At 44.7% G+C, this 14,368-nt stretch overlaps 2 protein-coding genes across 3 annotated transcripts; one reads left to right on the forward strand and one right to left on the reverse strand.

The window, feature by feature from the left end:
* The first annotated feature begins 522 nt into the window (after positions 1 to 522).
* On the forward strand, positions 523 to 9,423 carry IFT52 (intraflagellar transport 52). The gene is made up of 13 exons (XM_059480803.1): positions 523 to 762; positions 1,580 to 1,667; positions 1,926 to 2,055; positions 2,929 to 3,004; positions 3,092 to 3,163; positions 3,501 to 3,627; positions 4,214 to 4,300; positions 4,599 to 4,667; positions 5,391 to 5,545; positions 6,548 to 6,635; positions 7,784 to 7,892; positions 8,387 to 8,532; positions 9,109 to 9,423. Exons 1-13 carry the CDS (start codon positions 644 to 646, stop codon positions 9,154 to 9,156), a joined length of 1,314 nt encoding a protein of 437 aa, XP_059336786.1. The 5' UTR covers positions 523 to 643; the 3' UTR covers positions 9,157 to 9,423.
* Positions 9,424 to 11,905: 2,482 nt separating this feature from the next.
* Positions 11,906 to 13,485, reverse strand: LOC132078688 (uncharacterized). Of its 2 annotated transcripts, none has more exons than XM_059480971.1 (2): positions 13,424 to 13,485; positions 11,906 to 12,764 (listed from the first exon to the last, which is right to left on the reverse strand). In XM_059480971.1, the coding sequence occupies exon 2, from the start codon at positions 12,741 to 12,743 to the stop codon at positions 11,970 to 11,972; it is 774 nt and encodes a 257-aa protein (XP_059336954.1). In that variant the 5' UTR covers positions 12,744 to 12,764; positions 13,424 to 13,485; the 3' UTR covers positions 11,906 to 11,969. The 2 variants fall into 2 exon arrangements, with proteins under 2 accessions (XP_059336954.1, XP_059336956.1); XM_059480973.1 differs by having other exon boundaries at positions 11,906 to 12,768; positions 13,424 to 13,455.
* Between the last annotated feature and the right edge of the window lie 883 nt (positions 13,486 to 14,368).

The following is a 14,368-nucleotide window of genomic DNA, read 5'->3' on the forward strand; positions in this document are numbered from 1 at the left end:
GGGGCTGCATGCAGAAAGTGACTAACACTGCTGCGTTTAAATTAAAGAGGAATTCCCTAATTTAAGCTGATCACAGCATCATGGAAGGGTTGAGGATCTTAAAGGCCAGGGGCAGGGATACCTTCTACTGCTCTAAACCTCATCCAGCCGGGCCTTGGATACTTCCAGGGATTCAGGGGCAGCCACAGCTCCTCTGGCCGCCCTGTGCCAGGGCCTGCCTACCCTCACAGGGACGAACCTGCAGCTGTCAGGATTGGGATTTTTGACACAAGCAAAAATCAATGGCCCAGAAAAGCAAAGAGGGGTTCAGGACAGCGGGACTGCGCCGAGCCCTGACAGGCGCGGACTGGGGCTCAGGAAGGGCGGGAGCGCACCGCCCTGTCCCCGCCCCGTCCCACCCCCCGCCCTCCGCAGTGGTTCCGTCCCGCCCCTTTTCTTGCCGGGGACTGGAGCGAACCATTGCGGCGACCTCTGCACTCGAGAGGGGGGGAAACGCCCCCCGCGCATGCGTCCGGCCGGAGCGTTGCTAAGGCGCGCGTGGTGACGGCGGCACGGCGGGGGCTCGTTGGGGACCCGCGGGCGGCCGGGGCGCTGGCGCTTGCCCGCTGCTCCCCGGAGCCCTCCGGCAGCCCCGGGGGAGCCTATGGAGAGCGGCCCGCGCAATGCCATAGTGTTCAACGCCTCCAAGGGCGAGAGCTTCACGCCGGCCGGCGGCTACAAGGCCCTGCGGAAAAGGCTGCGCGGCAGCTGGAAGGTGCTGAGGTGAGGGGCGGCTCTCGGGGCGCGGAGAGGCCCTGGCGGGTGTGTGTGGGCAGCCGAATGGCCTTTGGGGGTGTGTGGGCACCCGAGTGGCCTTTGGGGTGTTTGTCGTGAGCTGAGGTCGCTCTCTCGCGTTGATGGCGCCCTGTTGCATCTTCTGCCCCTGTGGGATGCTATGCGTGGTTCTTGGGAGCTGCAGTTCACCTGGAGGAGATGGAGTGTGAGTTGTAAGGATGAGGCTCTTCATACAGGTGTATGGGTCTGTAGATGGTACCGTTTACCTGATCACTGCAAAATACGGCATGAGCTGTTTGGGAGAGGATATCAGGGAAAGGCTCATCCGCAGAGGGTGCTGGCACTGCCCAGGTTCCCCAGGGAATGGGCACGGCCCTGAGGCTGCCAGGGATGCCCAGGGTGGGGCTGTCGGGGTGTCTGTGCAGGGACAGTCCCATGGGCTCAGTGGGTCCCTTCCACCTCATCTTATTCTTTGAAATGTGGCCAGACCAAAAAGAAGAAAAAGAAAAATAACAGGAAGCTCCTCAGGTGCAAAGTTTAATAGCAGCTGTGACAGCTTGCAGCAGTTCTGGATCTGGCACAGTGCCTTGTCAGAGGAGCGTTGCTGTTTAGCTGGTTGGCATTTTTAAGGGTTATTTTTGCTCAAGTTGTCAACTTTAAACCCAGATAAAAGGATGTGAAGTGACTGAAATGATTTGCTTTGTGTTCATTTGCAAGTCCTTTATAAAAAAAAAAACAAGAGGAAAAAGTTGTGGTTCAGGACTGTATCCAAGAATAATGTGTGTCTTTATTAATCTATTCATAGCTTAAAAGATGAGATCACTTCTGAGAGACTGTTTGGGGTGAAATTGTGGATTACAGCAGGACCAAGAGAGAAGTTCAGTGCTGATGAGGTAAGAAGTCAATAATTGTTTTCAAGTTAGTTATGTTTTAAAATTTGCTTAAGTAGAAAAGAACAAGGCAGAAGACTTTGCTGTAATGCTACTTTAAATCAGTTCATATACATTGGAATTTGAATGTTTTTCTTATAGGGCAAAGTTAAATGCAAGCAGTCAAAACAATTCCTCTCCCCTCATCTCAATATAACTTCATGCAGTTTTGTGTGCAGCTTCTCATGTTTGTTTGTTTTCTGGATCTTTGTTGATTTCTAGTTTTCTGTTCTGAAGAAATTCCTGGAGGATGGTGGGGCCATCCTGGTGATGCTCAGAGAAGGTGGAGAGTCCCGGAATGGCACAAACATTAACTTCTTGTTAGAAGAATATGGGATCATTTTCAATAATGGTAATGGGGCTCACTGCTACTTTTAGTCATCAATTTGAAAATTGAAAAGAGCAGGTTCAGCCTTTGTGGATGCAAGCCAAGCAGATCTTTCTCACAAAGGATCTTTTGATCTAAAAGATTTTTTTCTTTAAATCTGCATGCACATGACAAGGTAATATTGAAGCACAGCAAAGCCTTTCCATGGACAGAGTGCATGGGCAACTTGGCCATTTCCATTCCTTTGCTGTAGTTGTTAGTTTTAATTTACTAAAAAAAAAATAATTTTAGGGAAATTTCTTGCTTAAAAAGCCATTAATTTAGAACATTTTCCATATGTTTTAAAGGATTGAATCACTTAATGCTAACGCTGAATAAGAAGTGGCACTTTTCTTTAGCAGACCAATAAAATATATCACTCATTAGTTTTGTGCTGCCAATATGGAAAAAAAACCCAACAACCCAAGGCAAGTGTGTGTCAATGTGCATAAAATATTTGGGGCCTTTGGTGGCTTTTCTAGACCATGCCTTTTTTTTCATCAATAGGACTCAATTAATCAAGTATTTGGAAGATGCATAAAAATTAAGTTGTAAAAGTTGATCCAGGCTGCTTTAACTGGATCTTTTTGTCTCTTTTGCTTTGCAGAGGATGGTGATGTGCTTAACTTTCTGTATTTTTTTGAATTTGCAAACATATTCCTATCCTAAATCTATTCTATCCAAAAGGAAACAATAGTAAAGGCTGATTTCAGTTTTGTGGTGTTAAAAGCATGACAGATTTGTGGTGTTCAAAGCAAACACCCAGGGAATCCAAGAGCTAAACTAGTTTTTCTTTGCTAAATCTAACACACTGATCAGCTGAGATGTCAATTTCTATATTTTTTTTCTTTTTTCAAGATGCTGTAGTACGAAATGTGTATTACAAGTACCACCACCCAAAAGAAGCCCTAATCTCTGATGGAGTTTTGAACAGGTGAGTATTTGGGGTATGGGAATCTTCACAGTAAACTCTTGTAAACTGGATTGTTTTCAGTAAGGTTTGTTTTTCAATATCTTGTAGGGGAATCAGTGAAGCTGCAAAGAAAAGAGTGCTGGAGACAGCAGATGAAGATGGAAGGGGCCATGACTCACAGTAAGTGTTTTCTCTGAGGAAACTGCTGTGAAAATGTGTAGAACACCTCAGAATTGGCAGGTTTGGGATTAGCAGCAGTACTCTGTGCTTATGGTGAGGTTTTCTAATGCATTTCTTATGTTCTTGTGCTTCTTAGGTTATATCTGGGAAGGAGAATCTGTTTAGTAGAGCTTGGTAACCTCTGAAGGAGCAGGAGGGATAGGTTTGGAAAGGAATTATTGTTCTCATGACCAGATCTTGTTTGCATCTAGTCTGTGGGTTTCAGTTTGAGTTCTGTGAATCTGCCCAGCCTGCCTGGTGCATGCAGGTGCTTATGGAATTCCTGTATTTCCTGCAGAGCTCTCACCTTTGTTTACCCTTTTGGAGCCACACTGAATGTGATGAAGCCAGCAGTGGCAATCCTGTCCACAGGGTCTGTCTGCTTCCCACTCAACAGGCCTGTCCTGGCTTTCTATCAGCATGAGGTATGAGCTGCCTGGGGCCCTCCCTGCATTCCCCCTGCCCCACACAGAGATTGTGAGTGGATCTTTTGGGGCTACTTACAAACCCACCTCAGTTTCTGATGTATCTGCAAACTCCAGATGAGCCCACTGACTCCTGACTTTTTTAATGGTAAACTTTGCACAGGGCTCAAAGTGGTCAGCAAAGATTACATATTTTTTGGTTGACTGGTGGATGTCTTTAATTCTTTAAAGTTTTAGGGTTTTCTCTGCTGTTTTACTGATAATTTATTAAATAAGATTATCCCTAACTCTGTAAGTACAGCATATTGAATTCCAAGGTTCTCACCTTGGAACCAGTAGATTTTTCATATATTATTTTACTCATCCAACCCTGTTAATTTATAAAAATAAATTCAGAAATTTAATAATAAAGAGTTACAAGCACAGGATTGATATTGTTAATGAATGTGAACAAGTTAATGCAGTTTTTTACTATGTGGACAATGCAGTTTTTTACTATGTAGACAAGTAATGCAGTGCAATAACAATTGCCTCTAAAGCTGTGATTTGGAAGGAATTTTTGCTATATTGTATTCTTTCTTGGTAGAGTAAAGGTGGAAAGATGGCAGCCCTGGGATCTTCCCACATGTTCAGTGACCAGTATTTAGATAAAGAAGAAAATGGTAAGATCATGGTAAGTTGGAGTTTTTTGGGAGGTTTTTTTTTATCTTTAAAAACACCTTTTTGTATCTTCACAACATTTGTAAAGCACTCCAGGCTCAGCTTCATTTTTGAGCAAGACAGCTATGAAATTAATTCAGTATGGGAATTCTCAGCCAATACTAAGAGATATTCTTTGATTTATTATCTTTTTTTTTTTTTTTTTTTTTTTTTTTGTGGTATGTTATTTAATAGACTTAATAGGAATATTTAAGCATAGAATGAGATTACTTGGATCCTCCTGAAAGTAATTGAGTTTTGCCCTTCCCCAGGATGTGCTTTTCCAGTGGCTCACAACATCAGATATCCACTTAAACCAGATGGATATGGAGGACCCTGAGGTAAGAGAGATCCATCACAAGGAGGTAAAGAGCAGTGGGATCAGCACTGGTCTTGGCACACCCTGTGTTTATCACAGAGGGGTTAACAGCAGGATGGGTGCTGCTGTTGTTGCACAACCTTTATTCATGGCCTAAGATTGAGTAGACAGATGGCTCAGGTGTAAAAATTCATGGTACCACTCAGCCTTAGATTGCTATTCATCATCACACATAATTTGTGAAGGTCTCTTTCCAATTTTCCCATGTTTATGAGATGGACTGCTGCAGTGTGATGAGTTTGCACTTCACTCTGAGCCCTGAGACAAGAGGAATGTGCAGGAAGGAAAGGCAGATTTTCTGTGTGTGAGCAGGGATCAACCTGTGTGTCAGTTTTAGTTGTATACAAATGCTGTTTTTATTTGGAAATATCTTTTTGTGATTAAAATGTATAGTCTGTGTGCATAAAAACCAGCAGTTTGCACAGTTGATTAGTAAGCTGACTGTTTTAAAGAATTAACAGAAATGCAAATAGGATTGTTGTGTAGCTTTACAGCTGAGAGAAGAGGTGGCACAGTTACTGATCTAGTGAGCTGCACTGCAAAGGGCCAGAGTGAAAACAAAGAAAGAGTGAAATATTTATTTCTAAGAGAGATTTTAGGTGAGATATGAGGTAGAAAGGGACAATAGGAATGGGTTGGCCATTTCAGATGCCAGGGGTGTGTGTCTGTATGTCTGTGTGCTCAGATTTCAGACTACACCGTGCTCCCAGACACGGCCGCGCTCTCCGAGCAGCTGCGAGTGTGTCTGCAGGAAGGAGATGAGAACCCCAGAGACTTCACAAAGCTCTTTGATACATCCCTTTATCAGCTGGACACAACTGCCCTCCCTTCAGTTATCAAGTCAGCAGCTGTAATTTTCTTATTACTTATTTATTTATTCCATTTGGTGTTCTGCATTTTCTGTTTGTGCTTAAATTGTGTCTCCTTAAGAGGAGGAAGGAATGAGCATTTTGAATATGGATGTACCAGAAAATAGATTTGTACAGTGTGGCAATGATGTTTTCTCTTGCTTCTTGTCTTAGCTGTAGTTTCTGGCCTTCTTTTCTCCTTTTTTTTCTGACTACATGAGATTCATTGATTTGATATTTTGAGAAATGTCTGCAGTGAAGTTGGGCACTTTCTGGAGTGCTAACTGAGAACTGCTCGTTTTTCCACTTTTGAATTACTTGGCATTTACTGGAATTTGCATTTCAGTCACCTCTGCATTTCCCAATAATTGTGTTTTGAGGTTTATCAGCTGCTCAGTTTCACCAGTTTTTGTCACTCTCAGTTTTGTCCATCATAACTCCTCTGTTACCCAGATCATGTCTGAACACTTTGAGTAGTAGCAGCTTAACACAGATTCCATAAACTCCACTCTGCTGGGGATACTTTTTCTTCTTACTCTCTATTTCTTGTATTTTCACTAGTTGTGAATACACAGGATCTCCCTTCTGACCCCATAACAAATACTTCTTTAAAAATAACTTTTGGTTATTGACTTCCTTATAAACTTTTCTGAAATCTCAGTTCTGCTTGTTTTGTGCTGGATCACTTTTCCTTCATCTGTGTTCATCCTGCTAAAAGTCAATTGTAGAATTGAGCTGTGATTTTTTAGTCACCTTATATATCCACCTATCATCTTCCCCTGTCACAACTGTAATTTTCTTACTGTAGAAGTTATTTATTACTGATCTGTAGTTTTCTGGGGTCCTTATAAAATTGACATCTCATTTTTTTGTGCTGTTACATTGCAAAACTTTGATGCTGATGTGTTCACAAAAATCCATCTCTATAGCCTGCTAGTGGAAATAGATGTGGTATCACTTTTTTCCTCATACTTGGAAATTTTCTGTGCTGCAGAGCTTATGAAGAGCTGAATATGAAACATGAACCCCTCCAACTCATTCAGCCTGAATTTGAGACTCCACTACCTGTGCTCCAGCCAGCTGTGAGTAATTTTCTTCCTTGTATATTACAGGGAGAACCCTTCCCCATGAAAGTTGGACTTGATAATCTTGGATGTCTGTTCCAACCTTTAATGAGTCTCTATTTCATTTGTTTCATGCAGAGTCTCTGTATGTCATTTCCATGGTTCTGTTAAAGAAGTAGTGAGAAATGCTGTAGCAATAACTAACACTTGGGAGCTGACTACACTGCAGGGACTATCTTTTAGGAAAGAGCACTCATTTACACTTCTAATTTATTAAAAGAGCTTCAAAATGTAGTGTGTGGTACCAAAACAGAATCCTTGTGTGGTGAGCCTTTGATGAGTAGCTGCTCCCAGTCCTGAGAGATGGCTCAGCCTTCCCAGTGAAAATAGGATGTGGTATTTGAGAAAGCTGTGCTGGTGAAGGTACTGCACTGCCTGCTGCCAGGGAGGAGCCAGTCTGTCCTGCTCTGCCTCCATCTCCCAGATCCTCAGGGGAAGCAGAAAGTGGAGCTTTGGTCTTTTACAGCAGGAGCTGATCAAACTTTCACCAGCAATGTTTGGGCTGACAGCAACAACACAAGCTATGGGTGTGTCAAACTCACTTCAGAAGGCAGGAATCTCTCAGTATCTGAATTTTGGCACCATTGTTCCATCCTGCTTTACCCTGACCACTGAGAAAGCATCACTGGGATCCTTTAGAGCTTCAGGAGTGCAACTGAAAGTGGTGTCTCCTTCACTGCTTTTTAAGAACCCAAGTTCAGCTTGTGACATAAATGGTGCCTGCATGAAACAAAAATTCTTTGACCAGAATTGATGTCAGTATGTTTTCAGAGTGAGGTGTTAGGGCTAATTTAGTTCCTCAGCTCTCAGCCATCACCTGGGTCTCATGGAGCAAAACTGAAATTGCAAATAAGAATATCTAGTTGGGATGCTGGGTGATGATTCTGGCATACATGTGGCTAAATTCTTTTGGAATGTTCAGTTATTTTTACAACATAAAAATGGGATTTTCAAATGGTGCCACTTGGTTCCATGGCTTTGGAGTTGCTTTTGACTTTTTAAAGGGTTTCTTCAAATCCAATATAAGTTCAAAACTATTGTCTTAGAGATCTACAAAGTATAAGAAGCATATGTGGCAATCAAGCATGCTGCTGTTTCTGTCCAAGGTTTTCCCACCTGCTTTCAAAGAATTGCCTCCTCCTGCTCTGGAGCTGTTTGACTTGGATGAAACTTTTTCCTCAGAGAAAGCACGTCTTGCAGAGATCACAAACAAATGTAGGTGGAGCAGATTGTTTGCACATTTAAAATAAAAGTCCATTTTTTTCAGGGGAAAATTGTTATATTTAATTCTAATGCATGGACCTCATTTAGGAAAATCTACTGCCCTTATCCTGATCTAAGAAATTGAAAAGCTTTGGAAATTAATAGTGCAACTTTATGTACCATGAAATTATATTTTGTCTGTTACATGACATTTTATCATGCTTCTGCCTGCTATTTCCTATATTGTGCATAAATTGCTTTGTGCACTCTGGCTGATAAATTTCACATCCTTTTTATGCTTTGAAGTTAAAATGTTAAGATTATTCTAAACACATAAAGATGAGCAGTACTGGCTGCAGGAATACATCATGCCTGGTCCACTGAGCTTAGTGATGGGACTGAACCTCCCAGGATGCCAACAGCAAATGGAGATTCAGAGCAGGTTTTTGGCCAGCTGTTCCAGATGTGTGACACTCACCTGCCTTCTTCCCTGGGTGCTTGTTTAGGCACTGACGATGACCTGGAGTTCTACGTGCGGAAATGCGGCGACATCCTGGGAGTGACCAGTGAACTCCCAAAGGACAAGCAAGATGCCAAATATATCCTGGAGCACATCTTCTTCCAAGTGGTTGAGTTTAAGAAACTGAATCAGGTATTTTTAATAACAATTACAAGTGAGTAGTTGGTTGTAGCAGCAGTGAGGGTGGTGTGTCATTGTAGCAGCTACACTTGTCACAGGCAAGAGGTGATGTAAGACATTAGCTGTGCAATAAATGAGAGCAGTGAAGTGTGATCCAGAGTACTTATGGCTGTTAATCTCCATAAAACATGTACTGCTCAATTTATTAAGTCTCTCATTTATTTTAATTGGGGGATTAGTACATGCAAGTGTAGTTTGTAATTGCAGCTAAATCCAGTTCATTGCTGGTGCCTGAGTGAGAGCAGGGAGTCCTCAGAAGTGTTCAGTGCTCTGGCCAGTGCTGCAGTGCAGAGGTGACCAGCATTTCTCCTCAGGGGCTGCACTGAAATGCAGCTGTGCTGAAAGAATTCTTCATAGCAAATTTAATACTTCAAAGTGTGTTTGGAGCATATTGGCAGAGCTGCAGTTTGTGCTAACAAGAATTGCCTGTTTCACATGTAATCTATTTAAGCCAAAAATCTTGCAGTTCTACTCTGTTTTTAAAGCTCTTTTTTCTTCTTTTTTTTCCTTCCTCTTCCCTTACTTAAGGAACATGATACTGACCCGAGTGAAGCTGGATTCCAGAACAGTACCTGAGACCTGGCTTTCCCCAGTTTGAGACAGACCTTTTAGGGAAAGTATATTTTTCCATTTTTAAAGTCTCTCTTCTCAGTGTATTGATTGGGACTGTCTCAGTAGTTCACTGGATGCTTGGATCATTTATGTATGGTAGTTCAGATAATTAATGCCTTCTAGGGAACTGCTTGTATTTCACAAGCACTTTCCAAATAATTTCTTATTTTTCTACTTCTTTATTGAAACTGTAATTTTTTAATATATTAAAAAAATAATATACCATGAAAATGTGTTTTGGGTCCTTCTTTCTGGCTCCAGCATTTGTTTTCCTGTAGTTAAGTCTTTCTGTTGGTTCTCCTGGTGTACATGAAATCCTTAATTACACTGTGAGAAGGGTTGTTATTTTGGTTTGTGAACTGAGGACAAAAAATAGAGCCATAATTTTAACAGGAGCTGCTGAAAATACATTTATCACCCTGAGGCCAGCCTCCTTTTGTCTCTCTGCCAAAGAGAACTAAGGAGAGGTGAGTTTGTTACTGTAGAAAGAAACATTTCTTCCAAGGGAGGGGAGGATTTGAAATTAAGCAATTATGACATTGTTGCAATTGCTGCCTCATAGCAGACTGGAACTACAGAATTTTAAAAAGAGAGGACAGCGCATTGATGAAAACCTTAAAATGTAATGGATCATTATTAAGAAACTGTATTATTAAGATACTGCACAGTAACTCATGAATATTTTTACTTCCATTTATTTGATATCTAGCTCACACCCTGAGGTAGTGAGTTCAGTAATGCACAGGAGTGGAAATCCAGGTTAAATTCATTGACCATGAAATGTTGAAGCTCAATGCACAGCAAAAATAGAGCCAGGGAGATCAGTGGTGAGAAGAAAAGATTTGTCAGCATCATCAACACCACACCTCTATTGCAAGGATATTTTTTTATATTAACATGGTGAAATTGCATTATAAAGACTTTTTTGGCTGTCAGTCTGACACTCAATTGTTAAATTCTTCCCCCACTCAGGCCTTCCGTGACTTCTGTGCTTTACCTTGCTCTGCCATGGTTTTTAAAATTTTGCAAAAAATCTGTTCATCTTTTTATTCTCCCCAAATATCTTTTATTTTACATTTCTTCATGCTTCACATAGCATCTTGTCACAAGCTTTTCTAAAGGAGGTGCCCCAAATCTCCTGATCAGTTGAGATGTGCTAATATAACATTAGCAGAAGTGCTTGTAATCTCTTCCTCCACTGCAGCCATTCCCCTTTCACAGAAGCATGTTGGAAATTTTTCATTTATTCCTCTGTTTTCCTTTAAGGCCATGGTTGTGTTTGTCACCCAGAGCACTTTTTACATTCCAGTTCCAGATTTACACAACAAGCTTAATCTCTTCTCCTGTGCAGTATCAATAGCAATCAGTCAGCCAGCACAGGCTGCAGCTGAACCAAGCCCCTGAGTGCTCCTCTTGCTAATTTTAGCTCTGGTTTGTACTCTGGGGTGTTTAGACTTCAAACTGTAAATAACTTCTGTTTCCCAGCCCTGTTTCAAGTTCTTTTGTCACCTATTCCTGATGTTGTAGCATGGTTTAAAAGAAGCCATGTGAGCAGCCAGGGGATACAAGCAGCTCCCTGTTTTCTCGGTGTCTCTGAGGCCTCTCTGACAGCTGAAGAACAATTTTTTTCACTGAATTGATGGTTTTTTGCTAGTGTGGGATACATGTAGCTCATACCTCTCTTTCAGAGCTGTGCCTTTGGCCCTCTGGAAGTATTTAAACTTACTTTGTAACTAGAAACACTTTAGTCATGGGAGTGTGATACATGTAAAATTTATGGCCGACTGACAGAATTTCTAAGGAATACAAGTAGGTGAGGTGAGGCTAGGGGGAGCAGGTTGGGCACAGAGCTAGTGAGGGAGTTTATATATTAATGAAATTACTGCTGTGATTCATAAAAGTTGGTTACAAGCAACTCTTGCTGCTTTCTCTTTTTGTCTCTGTTCTCTCATGCAGCATTAACTGATTACCCCTTAATCTGCCCCTAAAAAAGGGGGACAGTACACTGGTTATTCAGCAAACCATAAATGTCCTGAAAAGTGGTTTTAACAAGTTCCTCCTCCCTTTCTTTGCTGTAAGCTGGGACAGGAGAGGAACATCAGGATTGCGCAAATGGGGTGAGATCTAACAGGAGAGTGTGAAAAATCTCAAATGGGTGGGTGCGATGGCCTGGACTCCTTTCCTTCCCACCCCTTGCGCGGTGGCCGGGACAAGCAGTGACACCGTGCATGAGGCAGGCCGGGGGTGCCCGGGGGCCGCTCCCCGGCTGTGCTTTCCCGGTGCACCGGAGAGGGATCCGCAGCCCCCCCGCGCTCCCGGCGGGCAGCGCCGGCCCCACAGCCACGGCCCCGGGGCTGCAGCCGCGTCCCGCTGCCCCTTCTCCGCCAGGTAACGGGGACGGGCGGGGCGAGGGAGCGGGCACGGCCAGCTAGGAGGATTCTGCACCAGGCTGCGCCCTGTGGGGCTGTACCAGCCCTGCGTGTTCAGGGGGAGGGCAGCGAGAGTCAGAGACCAGCAGCAGAGAGACGTTTGTATCTTTATTGTGCTCATACAAAGCAGAGGGATCGGGGAGGAGGAGGAGCCAGCAAGGCTGCGGCTCTCGGGTGTGCCATCACCAGCCCAAGCATTCCCCATCACCAGTGCGGATTCGGCCACCCCAGGTGGGCAGATTTAGCTTGTCACCATTGCTGCCATCACCACTCAAGCCGCTGGCAGCACCTTCTGTGCTGCAGCGCGGATCCCTGCTCCTCCCAGGAGCAGGCAGGCACCCGGCAGCGTCACAGAGCATCGTGCAGAAACACAGGGACAGCGTCAGGGTCACTCGGCTGGCTCTCCGGGGTGACAGACCTGCGGATCAGCGTGGAGTGCTTCTTGAAGGCACCAGGCCAAGCCAGAGGAATAACCACAGGGGTCTCCAGGGGCGATGTGTCTGGTTTGGAGCATCCCAGTAAGCGTAACTCCTCTGTGCTGACATTGGGGGACATGCTGGTATCCATAAAGGATTTTATTGCTGAGATGTCCCACCTGGGTGCTGGCACTTTCCCAAGTGCTGAGACATCTCCAGGCAGCTCAGAGCTCTTGAAGAGTAGGCTCTCCAGTGGTTTGGAGTTCTTGTCTTTCTTGCAAGGTGTTGAGGTGTTCTGTGATGCCACATTCATCAGGCAGCCATCTCTGCTGGGGTGCTCACAGGGCAAACCAGAGAGCTCAAACGTGGTCTGGCCACGGTGGGCCTTGCAGAAGCAGACAAGACTGAGGTCAGAGATGCTCTGGGTCAGGCTGTGCAGCTCAGTCTTCACACAGCTGCTCAGAGACTCCACCTGCTTGACAACACACAGAGAACTGCCACTTGCTGCGTTGTCCAAGTCCACAGGAAGCTCCCAGGTGTCTTGTCTGAGCTCCCAGGTGTCGTGTTTGGAAGCACTGCTAGAGTCCCTGTAATAGCTCACAACAGGAGAAGAATGGCTATGGCTGGAGGAGCTGGCCAAGAACCCATTTTCCAGGATTTCCTTTCTGGTCAGAATGCTGGTACTATGCCTCTGGGTGGACAGCATGGTGCAGAATCCAGCAGCTCTCTGGCTTGTGGAGAAAGATCAGGATAAACCTGTTACTGTTCAGTATAATTCACCAATGGATTACAGACTTACCGTAGCAGGACCACTCCTGGCAAAATCCTCTCTCAGTCTTGCAAGGAGCTGAGCAGGATCCAGGACATGAAGGAGGGCATCCAGCCTATCACTCTTTTAAGCCTGTTAGTTGCTCAAAGGTTATTGTAGAACCTCTCTAAAGTTGAATTTTATTTCACCTCAGCCTAGTTATTGCTAGTCTAAGCTTTGTACAGGGGATAGAGGCATTTTATCCTCATTCCTGCAGTCAGAGGGCCAGTCACCCCAGCTAGAATTAAATCCATTTGAGAAGGAGGCACCAAAACCAGGCTCTGGCTAGGATGGGAGAGGTTGAGGGTCAGCTCTCATGTTACTCTAGGTCCTACACACAACAACCCTCATCTCCAGCTCCTTCCTGAAGGACTGGGTAGGTCAGGAAAGGGCATGGCTATACTCCAAACTCAGCTTAACTCTGACTGCATGTTAAACAGTGATAAATAGCTCCTAAATTTACTGTAATGGGGCTGTGTAGCCAGTCTAGAAGGAAAGTCTTCTTTAAGAGACTAATCCCTGCTTTTTTTAGCATTTAGGAAATAAATGAAGGAATAAGAAAACAGAATAAATAGTACCTTCAGCTCCTGTGAAGACCCTTTGATGTTCTTGACCCTTCTCTACTCGTGTTACTTACAGCAGTTTTATAGTTCTGGTAATCAATTAACAGGCTGATTTCCTAATTAAGCTAGTTTGGGAGAGGGAGGAGCTTCTGTTTGCCGTTTATTAAGCACAGGGGCAGTGAGAGTGGGTGATGGCTGATTGAAGGAGGTACTCTGTGGGCTGGCTTGTGGTTGTCCTGTCAGTGGGTCCTTAGTAAGGTGGCACTTCAAGTCTTGCCTTGTGTTTTGTGAGCTGTTGATTAGGAATATCCATGTGTACAGACCTTACATAGATATGGACAGTATACGTTAATATTTGGGTAGTGCTGTCAAGCACGGGGTTGGATTGTTGTGGCTGTCCTGGGTAGGGCCAGGAGCTGGACTTTGATGATCTTTGAGGGTCCCCTCCAGCCTGGAATATTCTGTGGTTCTGTAACATGTGCGATGTTCCTGCCCTGTGTCCCTGCTTGGTGTCAGGGCTGGATGAGGGATGTCCTGGCTCGGTGTGGGGGTGGATGCGGGGTGTCAGGGCTGCATGTGGGGTGTCCTGGCTCGGTGTAAGCATGTAAGCATAGACGCGGGTTGTCAGGGCTCGGTGTAGGGGTGGATACGGTGTGTCGGGGTCGATGCGGGTTGTCCCGGCTCGGTATAAGGGTGCATGCCGGGTGTCCCGGCTCGGTGTAGGGGTGGATGCAGGTTGTCCCTGGTCGGTGTAGGACTGCATGCCGGGTGTCAGGTGTGGATGCAGGGTGTCCCGGCTCGATGTAGGGATGGATGCGGTGCGTCCCGGCTCGCAGTAGGGCTGGATGCCGGGTGTCCCGGGTCAGTGTAAGGGTGGATGCGGGATGTCCCGGCTCGGTGCCGGGCTGGATGCGGGGTATCAGGTGTGTATGCCGTGTCCCCGCTCCCTGAGGGAGCAGA

The sequence above is a fragment of the Ammospiza nelsoni genome, chromosome 12, assembly GCF_027579445.1.
Source record: "Ammospiza nelsoni isolate bAmmNel1 chromosome 12, bAmmNel1.pri, whole genome shotgun sequence".
NCBI classification, from domain to species: domain Eukaryota; kingdom Metazoa; phylum Chordata; class Aves; order Passeriformes; family Passerellidae; genus Ammospiza; species Ammospiza nelsoni.

Coding starts and splice junctions, on each gene's coding strand:
- IFT52 (XM_059480803.1), top strand. CDS start 644: ATGGAGAGCGGCCCGCGCAATGCCATAGTGTTCAACGCCTCCAAGGGC. Junction 6,636..7,783: donor TACCTGTGCTCCAGCCAGCT/GTGAGTAATTTT, acceptor TTTCTGTCCAAG/GTTTTCCCACCTGCTTTCAA. Junction 7,893..8,386: donor TGCAGAGATCACAAACAAAT/GTAGGTGGAGCA, acceptor GTGCTTGTTTAG/GCACTGACGATGACCTGGAG.
- LOC132078688 (XM_059480971.1), bottom strand. CDS start 12,743: ATGCTGTCCACCCAGAGGCATAGTACCAGCATTCTGACCAGAAAGGAA.